The 15,884-nt window shown below is 39.9% G+C and overlaps 1 protein-coding gene across 2 annotated transcripts in view; it reads right to left on the bottom strand.

Annotated features, from left to right (window-relative positions):
* The window catches only part of si:ch73-173p19.1, a 154,827-nt gene that overhangs the window by 66,109 nt on the left and 72,834 nt on the right, over window positions 1-15,884 (bottom strand). For both annotated transcript variants that reach the window (XM_039753220.1, XM_039753222.1), the window contains exons 7-9: window positions 14,081-14,182; window positions 4,531-4,621; window positions 2,200-2,423 (exon numbers count right to left, since the gene is read on the bottom strand). In XM_039753220.1, coding sequence (XP_039609154.1) covers window positions 2,200-2,423; window positions 4,531-4,621; window positions 14,081-14,182 — 417 coding nt within the window. The remainder of the gene's footprint in view (window positions 1-2,199; window positions 2,424-4,530; window positions 4,622-14,080; window positions 14,183-15,884) is intronic.

The raw sequence follows: 15,884 nt of genomic DNA, 5'->3' as shown, positions 1-15,884 counted from the left end.
TTTCTTCCCAAACCTCCATTAGCATCTTTCGTTTTGCAGATGTATCAATCAGCACAAGCAGCCTGCTATCCGACCCTCCGCCGATGGAGCTGAAGTCGTACAGAAGATACTCAGAGCTCAAGTCTGTTTATCTGGGTGTGAGGTGCCTAGAGTTGTATAGGGAAAATAATACAAACCGGATTCCAAAAAAGTTGGGACACTAAACAAATTGTGAATAAAAACTGAATGCAATGATGTGGAGATGGCAAATGTCAATATTTTATTTGTAATAGAACGTAGATGACAGATCAAACGTTTAATCCAAGTAAGTGTATCATTTTAAAGGAAAAATATGTTGATTCAAAATTTCACGGTGTCAACAAATTCCAAAAAAGTTGGGACAAGTAGCAATAAGAGGCTGGAAAAAGTTAATTTGAGCATAACGAAGAGCTGGAAGACCAATTAACACTAATTAGGTCAATTGGCAACATGATTGGGTATAAAAAGAGCTTCTCAGAGTGGCAGTGTCTCTCAGAAGCCAAGATGGGTAGAGGACCACCAATTCCCACAATGTTGCGAAGATAGATAGTGGAGCAATATCAGAAAGGTGTTACCCAGCGAAAAATTGCAAAGAATTTGCATTTATCATCATCAACTGTGCATAACATCATCCGAAGATTCAGAGAATCTGGAACAATCTCTGTGCGTAAAGGTCAAGGCCATAAAACCATACTGGATGCCCGTGATCTCCAGGCCCTTAAACGACACTGCACCACAAACAGGAATGCTACTGTAAAGGAAATCACAGAATGGGCTCAGGAATACTTCCAGAAACCATTGTCAGTGAACACAATCCACCGTGCCATCCGCCGCTGCCAGCTGAAACTCTACAGTGCAAAGAAGAAGCCATTTCTAAGCAAGATCCACAAGCTCAGGCGTTTTCACTGGGCCAGGGATCATTTAAAATGGAGTGTGGCAAAATCGAAGACTGTTCTGTGGTCAGACGAGTCACGATTTGAAGTTCTTTTGGAAATCTGGGACGCCATGTCATCCGGACCAAAGAGGACAAGGACAACCCAAGTTGTTATCAACGCTCAGTTCAGAAGCCTGCATCTCTGATGGTATGGGGTTGCATGAGTGCGTGTGGCATGGGCAGCTTGCATGTCTGGAAAGGCACCATCAATGCAGAAAAATATATTCAGGTTCTAGAGCAACATATTCTCCCATCCAGACGTCATCTCTTTCAAAGAAGACCCTGCATTTTTCAACAAGATAATGCCAGACCACATTCTGCATCAATCACAACATCATGGCTGCGTAGGAGAAGGATCCGGGTACTGAAACGGCCAGTCTGCAGTCCAGATCTTTCACCTATAGAGAACATTTGGCGCATCATAAAGAGGAAGGTGTGACAAAGAAGGCCCAAGACGATTGAACAGTTAGAGGCCTGTATTAGACAAGAATGGGAGAGCATTCCTATTTCTAAACTTGAGAAACTGGTCTCCTCGGTCCCCAGACATCTGTTGAGTGTTGTAAGAAGAAGGGGAGATGCCACACAGTGGTGAAAATGGCCTTGTCCCAACTTTTTTGGGATTTGTTGACACCATGAAATTCTGAATCAACATATTTTTCCCTTAAAATGATACATTTTCTCAGTTTAAACTTTTGCTCCGTGATTTATGTTCTATTCTGAATAAAATATTAGAAGTTGGCACCTCCACATCATTGCATTCAGTTTTTATTCACGATTTGTATAGTGTCCCAACTTTTTTGGAATCCGGTTTGTATATTGTGATTTGGAATACAAACATTTCATGTGTGTTCTGTGTCTACAATGATCTGTGTAAATGTAGGATGACAGGAAATGTGTTTATTTTTGGAAATAAATATAATATTTACTCTCTACAACTCTAGGCACCTCACACCTATATAAACACACTTGAGCGCTGAGAATTTTGCTGGCTTCAGCTCCATCTCTCGGAGTACGCTGCTTGCTGCTTCTGCAGACCGACACTTTTGCAAAACAAAAAATGCTGATAAGAAGAAGCATGAAGGAATTTAAGGTTGCCCGGGATTGCAAGTTTACTTGTAGGCTTCAGGGATTCTAGTGTTAACGTATGTATTCTTACCTGAAACCGGCCAGCCTATTTAATGTACTGAGCTGGTTCAGCTATACAAGAAAAAGATGAACAGAATAAACACAAAAATTCATGTTTTTACCTGTCATTAGATACACAGTGGCTTTTGTGGCCAGTTTACTGAGTGAAGGTAAACTGGGAGCCTTGAAAGATCTCTTAGGGGGTGAAGGAAGCTCACAGCTGTGTGCTTCACCGAGTTGAGGTACTTGATGTAAACGCTCCATAGCTGCATGTGCCAAAATATCTTGCAAATCTGCCCCCTGAGAAGGATGTGCTTCATTCTCCACTACAATTTCATCATCACCCCTTTGAAACAGAAAATATGCACATAAACAAAACATTGACAAATTTTGGAAATGTGTTCAGCCCTAGTCTCAAACTCAAAAGTACATTAAAAATACTATTAAAACATCCACATATTCATTCACCTATCAAGTACCTGTTTATCTAGTTTGGAGATGCTGGAAGCAGGTTGCCAGCTTGCATGTGCTGGGTCCAAAATAAGAATCAACCATGGACAGGGCCACAGACACTCTCACAACACACACACACTGGCCCAACTAAGAGTTCAAAATTAAAAAAAAGGTTGCAGCACAAATTCATTCTATTAATTACTAGAATTGCCATAATAAGACTGCTACCTAATTAACCTCCTTAGTGTTAGACCCGAGCATCACTTGAGTTGTAAAACCATTAGTCCCAAGTGTCACTCAGGCAACCGGTATAGACACATCTCACGTAAGACCCGAGGTTTACTTGGGCTGTAAAAGTGCCAACAGCATCAGGCCCGAGCACTACATGGGCAACGGTGTAGACGCATCTTGTACATATATATATTGTTGGAAGGTAAACCTTCGGCCCAGTCTGAGGTCCTTAGCACTCTGGAAAAGGTTTTTGTCCAGGATATCCCTGTACTTGGCCGCATTCATCTTTCCCTCGATTGCAACCAGTCGGCCTGTCCCTGCAGCTGAAAAACACCTCCACAGCATGATGCTGCCACCGCCATGCTTCACTGTGGGGACTGTATTGGACAAGTGATGAGCAGTGCCTGGTTGTCTCCACACATACCGCTTAGAATTAAGGCCAAAAAGTTCTCTCTTGGTCTCATCAGACCAGAGAATCTTATTTCTCACCATCTCAGAGTCCTTCAGGTGTCTTTTAGCAAACTCCATGCGGGCTGTCATGTGTCTTGCACTGAGGAAAGGCTTCCGACAGGCCACTCTGCTATAAAGCCCTGACTGGTGGAGGGCTGCACTGATGGTTGACTTTCTACAACTTTCTCCCATCTCCTGACTGCATCTCTGGAGCTCAGCCAAAGTGATCTTTGGGCTCTTCTTTACCTCTCTCACCAAGGCTCTTCTCCCCCGGTAGCTCAGCTTGGCCGGACGGCCAGCTCTAGGAAGGGTTCTGGTCATCCCAAACGTCTTCCATTTAAGTATTATGGAGGCCACTGTGCTCTTCGGGACCTTAAGTGCAGCAGAAATTTTTTTGTAATCTTGGCCAGATCTGTGCCTTGCCACAATTCTGTCTCTGAGCTCTTCAGGCAGTTCCTTTGACCTCATGTTTCTCATTTGCTCCGACATGCATTGTGAGCTGTAAGGTCATATAGACAGGTGTGTGGCTTTCCTATTCAAGTCCAATCAGTATAATCAAACACAGCTGGACTCAAATGAACCTGAGTTAAATATATGAGTGTCACAGCAAAGGGTCTGAATACTTAGGACCATGTGATATTTCAGTTTCTTTTTTAATAAATCTGCAACAATTATTCAAAACAAAAATTATTTTTTTTGTCTGTCAATATGGGGTGCTGTGTGTACATTAATGAGGAAAAAAATTAAATGATTTTAGCAAATGGCTGCAATATAACAAAGAGTGAAAAATTGAAGGGGGTCTGAATACTTTCCGTACCCACTATATCTATCTATCTATCTATTTATCTATATACTGTGTATATATATATATATATCTATATATCTATATATCTATATATCTATATATATATCACTGAGATTAATGAAAATGTCAGTTTTCAAGCCAAAAAATACAACACTTTTTGCATGTTTTATTCAGAAAAAAATGTAATGTTAAGGAGGCTACAGTATATATTAGACATTTCTAGTCTGAACAAATGAGATTTATGACAAAACATATTAAATTTCCAGAGAAGGGTTTTCCAGGTCAAATTATATAGAACCTAAAAGGTGGAAATATAGATTTTTAACCACAGAGTTCCTGGGCGAACTAAACGTTTATCATATAAATAAGCAAGTTTAAACACCGGAAACTTGCATCCTAGTTCAGATTTACAGTTCCTTATCAATACATACAGGAAATACAGTTATGTCAACAAATGCTTGTATAAGTATCAACCATTAGTTACTGTTATGGTCTGTTAGGCTAAAAAACAAACCTGAGTCTGTTCCCATGATCTGGCCATTGGTATGGAAGATCATTTAAATCTTGCTGACGGTTTCTTGGGATAAATGGCAACTGAGGTAAACCTGTAATAAAAATGGGAACCGGTCTGAAGTTATCCTTTAATAACAATAAAATTAACTGTTTTACAAAGAAAAAAAAAAACACACCGAAAAACAAGAACTAAGCTAAACATCGGTAGTGTATATACACAGATGTTTAAAAAAAATTCTATAGCCACTTTGTTAATTAGTAAACAGTTACTGTTGTTAATGGCATATTTCAGTTCGGTTTTTATTTCAATTGAGATACTTTAAGATTCAGAACACTTAATTGTTTCTTTTGAACATTAGAACAATTGGCAAGAACAGGCCACTCGGACCATCCACCAAATTCCTCCATAACAACATCAAATCAAGGTTTAAATGCAAATGAAATCCTACTGTTTATCACCCTTACTTGGTAACTTGTTCATTCTATATACAGTGCTGAGTGTGATGAAAAGTTTAACACTTGTGCAAAGTTTAACAAGTTTCCAACAATGCCCCTCTCCTTGTTGAACTCACTTTAAAGTAACAGCCTAAATCTACTGTACTGATACCTTTTATAATTTTAAATATTTCAATCATATTTCCTCTTAATCTCCATCTGCTTAAACATAAAAGAATTGCCTTCTTTAATCTTTTCAAATAACTCATTCCATTCAGTCCTAGAATGGTACTACTCATGCTTCTCTAGATTTTTTCTAGCACTGCTATGTCATTTACTGTATATACAGTATACCCTGGAGACCAAAACTGCATAAGGTACTCCAGGTGAAGTCAAGCTAGTGTGTTTATAAACCTTAGGCATACTCTATACATCTTAGTATAATAAAGTAAAATTATGTTACCCGTCTTAGTGAGCTCTGAACACTGTCTGTAAGGTAATAGTGACAAATCCACTACGACTCCTACGCCTTCTCAAAAGCAGTAATTTTGAGTTTCAAACCTCATGTAAACATGCATGTAACACCTCACATTTGCTTACATTAAATTTCATTAACCACAATTCTGTCCCAAGCCTGTATGCTCTGTAGGTACCTCTGTAATAATTCCAAAGTAAATTATCTGCCAATCCACCTAGCTTGGCATCACCTGCAAACTTGAAAAATATCAAACTTATCCTTTATGTCGGTAAGGTTTAGGTTTTTGTTTCCTGAAAATCCCATGCCCCATAAATTGAATTATAAAACAACAGGATCAACTATGTATTTTATAAAATTTATACTGTAGAAAACGCTTAACATTATGACATAGTTTTGCCTGGCAAATGCATATACTGTATACCATATTTGAGAGGAAATAACTTTTGACTTGAAAAATACATATAACCAAGCTGTTACCTGTATTCCTGTCAAGATACATTATATACAAAAACATACTTATGTTATCCTTATTATCATCAGAACTATGTAATGATAACAGTATTGTCCCTCAGGGGTCACTGCTGATAAATATAATATAGAACTTTGCACCATAACCCTTCGTCCTAGGTGTTTCAGCCAGTTCTGCACCCAATTACACACCACACCCAGAACTCCCACTTCTTTTAGTTTGATGCCAAATCTCTCATGTGGAACTTTATCAAATGCTTTCTGAAAATCAAGATAATAATATCATATGCACCACACTGATGCGGGAAAGTGAGGTTTGCGGCCGATTGGCATCTTTTAAATAATCACCATATTCATGTCTTCTTTGGGGGGGTGTTAGTAGTAGCGTGGCGGGAGCGGTTCCCATGCATGATGTGGGAGCGGACGGCCTTGCACTTAGTGCACACGTACAAGATTGGCCACAACCCTAGTTGACGCTAGGAGCTGCTGATTGCCACAGCTTTGCCACGTCCCCATTTTAAAAGGGAAGCGTGAGTGTGAGATAAAAAAAATTGAATAACAAAAAAACAAGACAACAGAGGTGAAATGAAGAGAGAGAGAAGGCAGGAGGCAGAATTAGCAGGTGTATGTGAGTGAATTCGAGAGTGGGTGAAGGCAGGCAGCTGGGAAGGGGAGCCCCTTGAGCGGAGCGAGCGACTGAAGGAGAGATTGCCCTGATTGAGTAACTCAGGGAGCCAGAGTGATGCATGTTAAAAAGAGTGACTCACCATAGAAGACTGGAAAGGCAGTGAAGGCCATAGAAGGAGGAAAGGACAATCCCCTGCCTGAACTTTAACCACATTTTAATGGACATATTTATTCGGCTTTAATCCTCCACATAAACACATTTTTATGGATTATTTATTTATTAAGTTTTTGAAGCACTGCGCTTTGGGACTCTCATTTTGTTGGCAATTTTTAATAAAAGCACTGGATCGGTTTTTACCATCCCCTTGCTTTATGAGTGTTTTGTCCTCATCTGCCAAGCTCATCTCTGTTACAGTACTGACGTTGTCAGGTTCAAGAGGCTTCCAAGAATGAAGAGGGAGCATGCAGCCGACCTGCACCGTGATAAATGATCACATTCTTTTGTTCCTTCTTCATAGAACTCTACCGCATTTTTAAAACACAACCATACCAGTCCAAACCCGTGCTGACTGTACCCTAGAGCTCCTGTTATTGCCATGTGGTACTCAAACTTCTCCTTAATAATGTCTTCTTTTTATTTACCTCTAATGCACATTAAGGTCAGTATTACCAGTCTACAGCTATTAGATCTGCATAATTACCCTTTTCATAAAGCGGAATAATAATACTACTAATCTATATATATAATTCACTAAGGCAAGACACCCATGGAAAGCACGCAGGAAGGGGCGTGGATTCATTAAGCCGCCGACAAGTGAGACACCTATGGCGCACGCAGGAAGGAGCCACACCCACCAACTCCAAGACCATTGGATACGACGACAACTCGCAGAGCCACGCCCACCAACTCGGACGCGACGACACAGAAAAACCGCCGTCATTTATATTTGTCTGTCATAAAGGTCACATGCAGCTCCGACCCATGTTGACTGTTCATAGAGGCATGTTTCTCGTGTAGGTGAATCGCCATATGCAGCGTGTAAAACGGTTTGCGAGGGGTATCCCATGGGATCCTTAAACATTCCTTTACAACTGAGGTTAAAACACAATGAAGTGAGCAGTCTTTAAAAAATGAGTTTTCGGTTATGACGCACGACCGCGTCCATCCTCCTTGCCTGAGCGCCGCACGGACGATTGTGTGTTGGTTCGTTCCGTGCATTGTTACAATGTTGCTTTTCTTGCTGATTTATTACATTACCGATTTTTCAAATGTTAATTTTCTCCCTGTGCTTAAAAATTATTAAAAAACTGGCCTGATTTTGCGGCGTGTTGGCTAGTTTTATATAAAACTAGCAAAATACCCGCATTTCGCAGCGATGTCATGTGTTAAAGAAGTTATGAAAAAGAAAAGGAAACATTTTAAAAATAATGTAACATGATTGTCAAAGTAATTGTTTTGTGTATTTGGTGGCAGTGTCACGAAGTTGTTTTCGGTAGCTGTATCAGAAAATGTACCACAACGTCTGACACGCCTCCTTTTTACTGTTTTCTCACAGCTTGGATTGCTGCTGTCATATATATACACACACACACATACATACATATATATATATATATATATATATATATATATATATATATATATATATATATATATATACATACATATATATATATATATATATATATATACATACATATATATATACATACATATATATATACATACATATATATATATATATATATATATATATATATACACAGTATATATATACACATACATATCTTCATATCTATATATCTATATACATATCTACATATACACATATACATATACTTGTGTGTATGTTTGTATGTGTCTATATGTGTGTGTATAGCTTTGGTCACCGAGTGCAAGGGAAAAAAAAAATATAGTCTACAAGTTATTAAACAGTATAACATTAACGTTTTAAGAAGTACAGGTACATTGAGCACTACTGGAGTGGTTGCGGGTAAACTACATTTTAAAGACTGTGTAACGCAACAGGTAAGTAACTAACAGCAGCTAAAATGTATATGGATCATCTCTCAGTAGTAGATCCCTTTTGAAAGGCGCTACACGACGGCTGTGGTATAGAAATTACATTTTCTATGTGAACGTTCAAATTTGTGCCTCTGGTAATGTGCCTTACCGGCAATTAAAGAAAATTATTTTTGTGTCCTCTGCAGTGTTAAGAGAGAAAGGCTTTGGTTTGGGATAAAAGGAAAAAAGTATAGAGAGATGTGTTCGCTGACGTTATGATCACCTTTTGGGGACAGTCGCGGTGGGTCTTGTGTAGACTGGTGAGACGTCCCCACCATTAATCGGCTGTGATGGCACTGTCAGTCCTCCACTCGTGTGCGTATCTTCATAATCCGAGCTGAGGACCTCATAATCGATATGCGTGCAAAGAAAGTGTGAATCGCCTTAATATTATTTTGCCGTGGTGTAGAAAAGGGGTCCCGTGTTTGCACTTGTCTGGGCTATAGCGCAGGGGGAGGGGGAAAAATTAAAAGTGCTCACTTTGACTTAAGGCAGAAGCGCAGTCAGCGTCTCAAAGGCCGGCACAGCTATGTGCACGCGCGCTGGCTGCTTGACTTTTGCTGGGCAGGAGATCCCTTTTGTACACACGTTCATGATATCAAAAGTCTCAGCGCTTTTTGGTAATTCATATATTATATATATAGCAAAATACCGCCCGAGCGAGAAGTAGTTTGTTAAAGAAGTAATGAAAAGAAAAGGAAACATTTTAATAATAACATAACATGATTGACATTGTCATGAGTGTTGCTGTCATATATATTCCTGCCTAAATAAGTCACCCTCGCTTCACTCTTACTTTTTTACCGTTCATTTAATCATGGCTAGTGGTGGAAAAATTATAAAATGGAAGGAGGTAGGCTTTACCAAAACAATTATTGATGGCGAATCAATTATTCATAAAGCTTTAATTGGTGATCTGTTTTTCTGTGTTAACCTTATATTTTTTCATTCTTCCTTCTCAAACTAAGGTGGTGCGAGGGTAAAATGAATCGGGATGCGCTGATCAATGTAATCGGTGCACCAGGAAATCATGCATTGACAAAAGCTCCCCTTTCCTTGTAATGCAAAGTGTGATTAAATGCATTATTTTTTAACGCGTTATGGAGCACATGCATCGAAGCTTCTCAGCTGTGCTTGTGCTAAGAAAAGGAAAGATTTTAAAAATAACGTAACACGATTGTCAATGTAACCTTTTGTAAGTAGTGCCTGGAGGATTCAGTGTGGAGAAACTCTAGAGACAGCGTGTGATTTAACTTGTGGATTTTTCTGTGAGTATTTGGTGGCAGTGTGACGAAGTTGCTTCGGAAGACGGCGTTAGCCGCGGAGCTCAGCTCAGAGCGAAATGAGGTAAATGGGAGGGGAGATGATGACGTGACTCCCCCACCCCGCCTTAACCGTCAATCCCCCACAAACACAGTCTCTCAGAATTTGCATAAGCACACCCCTTCACCTACAATTTTAACTTAGTTACAAAGTGATCAAAACTCTCGTTTATATCCTGCGTCCTCTCATTAAACTTGTATCCCGCATTACCTGTGGGCATGTGAAACGCCAACGGTAGCCTGTCTATGAACTTAATTTAAAGTTTAGGTTTACACCTTGCTTTCTTTCCGAGGTAGCAGCACTCATGAATATGGTAGTATATGTCACTCGCTCGCTTCTTATTGTTTCGCTGCCTTCTCAATTATATAATGCATGTTTTCTTAAGTGCTTTTTGGAGGTCTTCCTGGTTTTCTACGCACTGCGTTGACAGTCAGTTCACGTGATTACGTGGGAGGCGTGATGATGTCACACGAAACTCCGCCCCCCCACGTCATTCCAGCTCAACTCCATTACAGTTAATGGAGAAAATACCTTTCAGTTATGACCATTAGGCGTAGAATTTCGAAATGAAACCTGCCCAACTTTTGTAAGTAAGCTGTAAGGAATGAGCCTGCCAAATTTCAGCCTTCTACCTACACGGGAAGTTGGAGAATTAGTGATGAGTGAGTGAGTGAGTGCTTTGCCTTTTATTAGTATAGATAAAGCGTCTCTAATCTCTAATACTATCTAGTTGAATCTAGAATGCATTTATATTCTGTTCTACATAAATTGCAACAGGCCCAGTGTTTTTTTTTTTTTTGTCTATTCTTCTTGAAAAGTGTGCAACCATCTGCTACACCAGGGGCTCTCAAATTCGGTCCTGGGGACCCACTGTGGTTTCAGGTTTCTGTTCCAACCAAATTCATAATCAGCGACAACAACTGATAACACTGATCTCAATTAATTACCTGGTACTTTATCTTCTCTTATTCTTATTTTTACATTTATAAGACATTTAGAAATATTTCTATTTTTGCTCTAGATTTAAATACTTAACTCTCTTTTGTTGATTTCATTCTATTTTGCAGTTTCTCTGTGCAGTTTGCTCCCATGTATCTTAATAATGACAATTAAAAAGATGCAGAGCACCCACCCAGGCAAACAACAGTGAATTGTGAGAGGTTCCAACTACTTTAGCATTAGACCCTCTAGTTAGTAAATAATGGATTAATTAAACAATTAGAACACATAGAAAATCAAGATGAAAATATTGTTAAAAAGAAAAAATTATCCCCAATTAACTGCTTAGTAAATGTTAGCATTTTTTTTAACCAAAAAAGTTTTCTAATTTCTATATTGGTCCCAAAACACAGAATCTGGGAAATAACAGTTCCCTTAAATAGCCCAGAAATCCAATTAAAAACAGAAGCTGGTTGGAACAAAAACCTGCAGCCACAGTAAATCCCCCAGGACTGAGTTTGAGAACCCCCGTGCTAGCTACACTTATTGCCATCTTTGCTATTTAGCCAGGTTTGTTATTGGTATATCATAATTATGCTCCTCTACATACAACTCCAACTCAGTTGTTTTATTGATACTCCTAGCATTCATGCAAGCAATTATTAATGTGTTACTTATTTTAGTTGGCCATTTTAACTTTGATCTATAAATTTGGATACTTTGTATATTTGCTGTTTCACTACTGTTTGTCCCTTAATGAACCGTTCTAAATATGACCTGTCCTAAACTCTCTGAGCCACAATCTTTAGTTTAAACGATCTTTGACTAACTTACTCACATGCCTCCCCAGTGCCGTTCCAGTTCATATGTAACCCGTCATGGCACAACAAGTCCCATTTGTTCCAAAAGAAGTCCCAATGCCTTATAAACCTATACCAAGATATGAGCCACAGGCTGAGCTTGTCACATAACTGTTTAAATTTGGCCAACAAAACTGCTCATGTATGCCATTTGATCCAACGTTGACAATGACAACTTGTGGTATAGCAGGTCCATGGCTCAGGAAAAGTGGCCATTTTAATAAATAAATAATGAATGCGCTTGTGCTTGAAGTGGACCAAGTACAAGCAATTGTCTGAAAGGACAACTTGTCTCCAGGTTGGTGCGAGGTGGTTGGCTGACCGTGTGTTGCCATTCTGGTACTTGCGGACATTCTGATTGTCTCAGTATCAGCCCAGGGCGGCAATCAGGCAATCAGACCTGCAACCGCTCCCCAGTATATAAAAAGGGGAGCGCAAGATCACAAGAGAAAAAAAAAAAAAAAAGAACAAGAAAAGTGAAAGGAGGTTTAAGAAAGAAAGAAGAAAGGCAGGAGCATGGTGCAAGGAGAGGAAGTACACGGAAGGAAGTGGAGCCCCAGGAAGGAGCTAGTGGCATTGTTCAGGAGGGGGCTGTAGGTCACTCCTATTGAGCATCTTGGGAGCAGGAATGTGGTATAGCGGGTCCACGGCTTAGAAGAAAAGGCCAGTTTTTAAATAAATAATCACTGCACTCGCGGCTTATAGAGGGCGTGTGGTAGTGAGGCCAGAGCGGTTCTCAGAAGCGACGTGGTGCGGGCGTTTCCTTGCTTAAGTGCACAGTGAGGAATCGTCTGTAATCGGAATTGATAAAAGAAAGGGAAGCTGAGAGCCGGTGTGGGTGTGAGTGAGCAAGCGAGAGCAGGCTCGCTGTAAGAAGCAAGGCAGCTGGGAAGTGAGCCCTAGCGGGGTGTTTGGCTGGCACCCGGGGGCAGACGTATTGGGTCACTCCTGCTGAGTTTTGCAGAGGAGTCACCATGGTCGAGGATTAAGTCTCGGTCTGGTGGAGCCCTACAGAGCCATGGACCAAAAGACTTCCAGACCAAAAGGAGAAGTCAGCTGTAGGTAGGGCGATTCCCCTGGTGCATAGCCTGGATGGGAGAAGCAGAGGAGCCACCAGTTGAAGATAGCACCAGGTTTTGTTTTTAAAGGCCTACTTCCAGCCAGTATTTTAAACTCGTTTTTAAAGGAGTTATTTATTGGTTATTTAGAGGTTATTTTTAACCTCCACATTTTCAGTTTTTAATGGATTATTTATTTATGAACATTTTGATTGCACTGCTCTATTTATTTGAACACTTTGTGCTTTTGACTGTTTTAAATAAAAGCACATCTGCCCTTTGCACCTTTCCCCTTGCTTGTTTTGGTGTCCTCATTGTCCAACTCATCCGTGTACATTACGAACAGTGTGGGGTTCCCTGAAAGAGTGATGGGAGCATGGAGCAGGACCTGCATCGTCACAAGGAGCGATCATTACACTCTGGAGGTGCTCTTTCCCGGAGGAACCATTGAGACGACAGCGGTAGGAGTACAGAGCACCTGCACCAGGTGAAGCCAGGATCGGTAGCAGTTCGGGTGGAGCAGGGCTTGGTGGTTTCTCACAAATGCCATAGGACTGGCAAAGGGGAAATGGGCCAGGAGAAGAAGGTTGTCTGCACCTGCTGGGGGACTTATCCTCGGGCTGCAAGGTCCGGAGAGGGCAAGCCGAAGAGGAGTCCAATTTTTAAAGGGGCACTCACTGGATTTAAAAATAGTTTCCTGCATATGTTTTAACCTTGTTTTTAATGGATTTTCTATTTATTGAATTTTAACCTCCACCAGCACCTTTGCATTTCAACTGGATTTTTTACACAACTGGGTCAACTCGAAGGGCAGGCAAAGCGCCTATCCACCTTTCCAGGAAAATTTTCCACCTGTACACCCAGAAGGCAAAACACCTTGTTAGACTCTCTTTTTCTGGAACAAACCTGTATTTCAAATATTTCTGTTTCTGAGGACTAGTTTTGAGGTGATCAGAGTCACTGTCAGCTCAGCCACATCCTGAAAACCTCCAATTCTAGAGTTGATGGCCTGGACAGTATGCAGCCTTTACTTTGTACCATCTGAGTCTGTTTGTTACCCACCTACCACTACCTCTGTTTGCTGCTGGTTATGGGAAGGAGTCAAGAGTTGTATATCTTAAATAGCAAGTTAATTAAAATTAAAACTTGCTTAAATAAATAAAATTGTGTAACCATCACATATGCAATTGCTCTGGGTGAAACCATCTGACAAGCATAATAATAATTATTTTTCCATCCAAAGGCTACATCCAGAACACTATAATCAAACAGGAATTTTAAACTGAACAGATCATTACCTGCAAAGAGTGGGTTGTCGTCATCACCACTTTCCTCTCCCGATTGATGCCCTTCACTGGAGCTTGAATGATCATCACCTGCATCTAGTCTCTGACCTCTACCTGGAAAATTTTAAAACCAAAAAATTTTTTAGACGGTATGCCCAAATATAACAGTTTTATTACATTAACTTAATAAGCACTGCTTTTCAAGCAAAATGTCGGCTGAAAATTAGCCAAAGGCATAAGAATTAGACAATTTCAAGTAGTGTTTTAGGAACAACTAAGCTAAGGTTTCAGGGTTTTAAGAAATGTATACCCAGTTTATAGACTTACAAAAACCCATGAGGCATACACATATAGTGATATAACTGTCCAAACGTGGGCAACACTTTTTAATTTCCATTTTTAATAGCCTTTGTTACAGGAAAACAAAGTATAAAAGGCACTGTAATGTAACTAAGGGAAGAAAATCATTTTGTCCCAAAACCCAAAAGAATATTTTTCCCTGTTAGAAATGGGAGATTAAATACCTCTATGGTACAGCTTCACCTAGACTCACCTAGATGTTTCAATAAACAGTAGCCCTTCAGTAAATTTTAAACCCTGCAAAAGTTTTTTTGAAAATATTTAACTTTCAACTACAAAGACAATATTCTGGAAAAGAAAATTCTTCCAAAACACACTTTTTCTAATGGATAAATAGAGTAACTGATAACTAAAAGGGTAGAATTCCCCTTGTTTCGATATATATGGAAAATTTTGGCTTAAATGAATCTTAATTGCTTAATTTTGATACGAGGTGTGATTAAAATGTTTTGAGCAGGATCTATTAAGTAAAACACTAGTAAAAGCAAACTTTAATTATAATTTTTCTTTTTGAACAATAATACACCTGATGCAACATAAAATGTTTGGTCTTGCTTGGGCAACACTCTTCTGAAGTAGACTTGAAGTCTTCATCATTGGCATAGTATACTAAGGTAGCCCTTCAGATTAGGGAATGGGTAATTGTCACACAGGGTAAGGTCTGGAGAATAAGAGTATACAGTAATCCCTCGCTATATCGCGCTTCAACTTTCGCGGCTTCACTCTATCGCGGATTTTATATGTAAGCATAACTAAATATATAACGCGGATTATTCGCTGCTTCGTGGGTTCTGAGGACAATGGGTCTTTTTGCTTCCTGTACATGCTTCCTCAGTTGGTTTGCCCAGTTGATTTTATACAAGGGATGCTATTGGCGGATGGCTGAGAAGCTAACCAATCAGAGCACTCAGTTAAGTTTCTGTGAGCTGAATGCGGTGTTAACCAGGAAGTCTCGTCTTGCTCATTCAGCATCAACGTGTTTCGCTGTGTAAAGAGTTAACTTTTGTGCTCTTTTGTGTTTATCTTTGTGCATAGTCAAGCCCTTCATTAAGGCTCCAAAACGATCTGCTACTGCTACTGCTTCAGGGTCTGTGCCCTAGCGCCAACGGAAGATGTTAACGATTGCCGAAAAGGTAAACGTTTTGGATTTGTTGAAGGAAGGGAAAAGCTACACTGCTGTAGGACGTCATTACAGCATCAATGAGGCTACTATTCCTTTTATTTAAAAAGTAGGAAAGGAATATAAGATCTACAACCGCAGTGTCCTTTTAACCAGGGTGCAAAACGAGTTGTAAGTGGATGTAATAAGGCAGTAGTCTGGATGGAATCTGCTTTAGGGATCTGGATTGAAGAAGAATAACAACGGTGCTACACAGTTGCCTGAAGTGGCTCCTTTAGAAGAGCTGTAACGCTCACCTTTGTTGTGCAGTAAAATTAAACTTATCGTTATCGGACA

This window comes from Polypterus senegalus, chromosome 5, assembly GCF_016835505.1.
Source record: "Polypterus senegalus isolate Bchr_013 chromosome 5, ASM1683550v1, whole genome shotgun sequence".
NCBI lineage: Eukaryota > Metazoa > Chordata > Cladistia > Polypteriformes > Polypteridae > Polypterus > Polypterus senegalus.
Note: the sequence above shows the minus strand (reverse complement) of the source record. Positions and strands in the feature narration are given on the sequence as shown.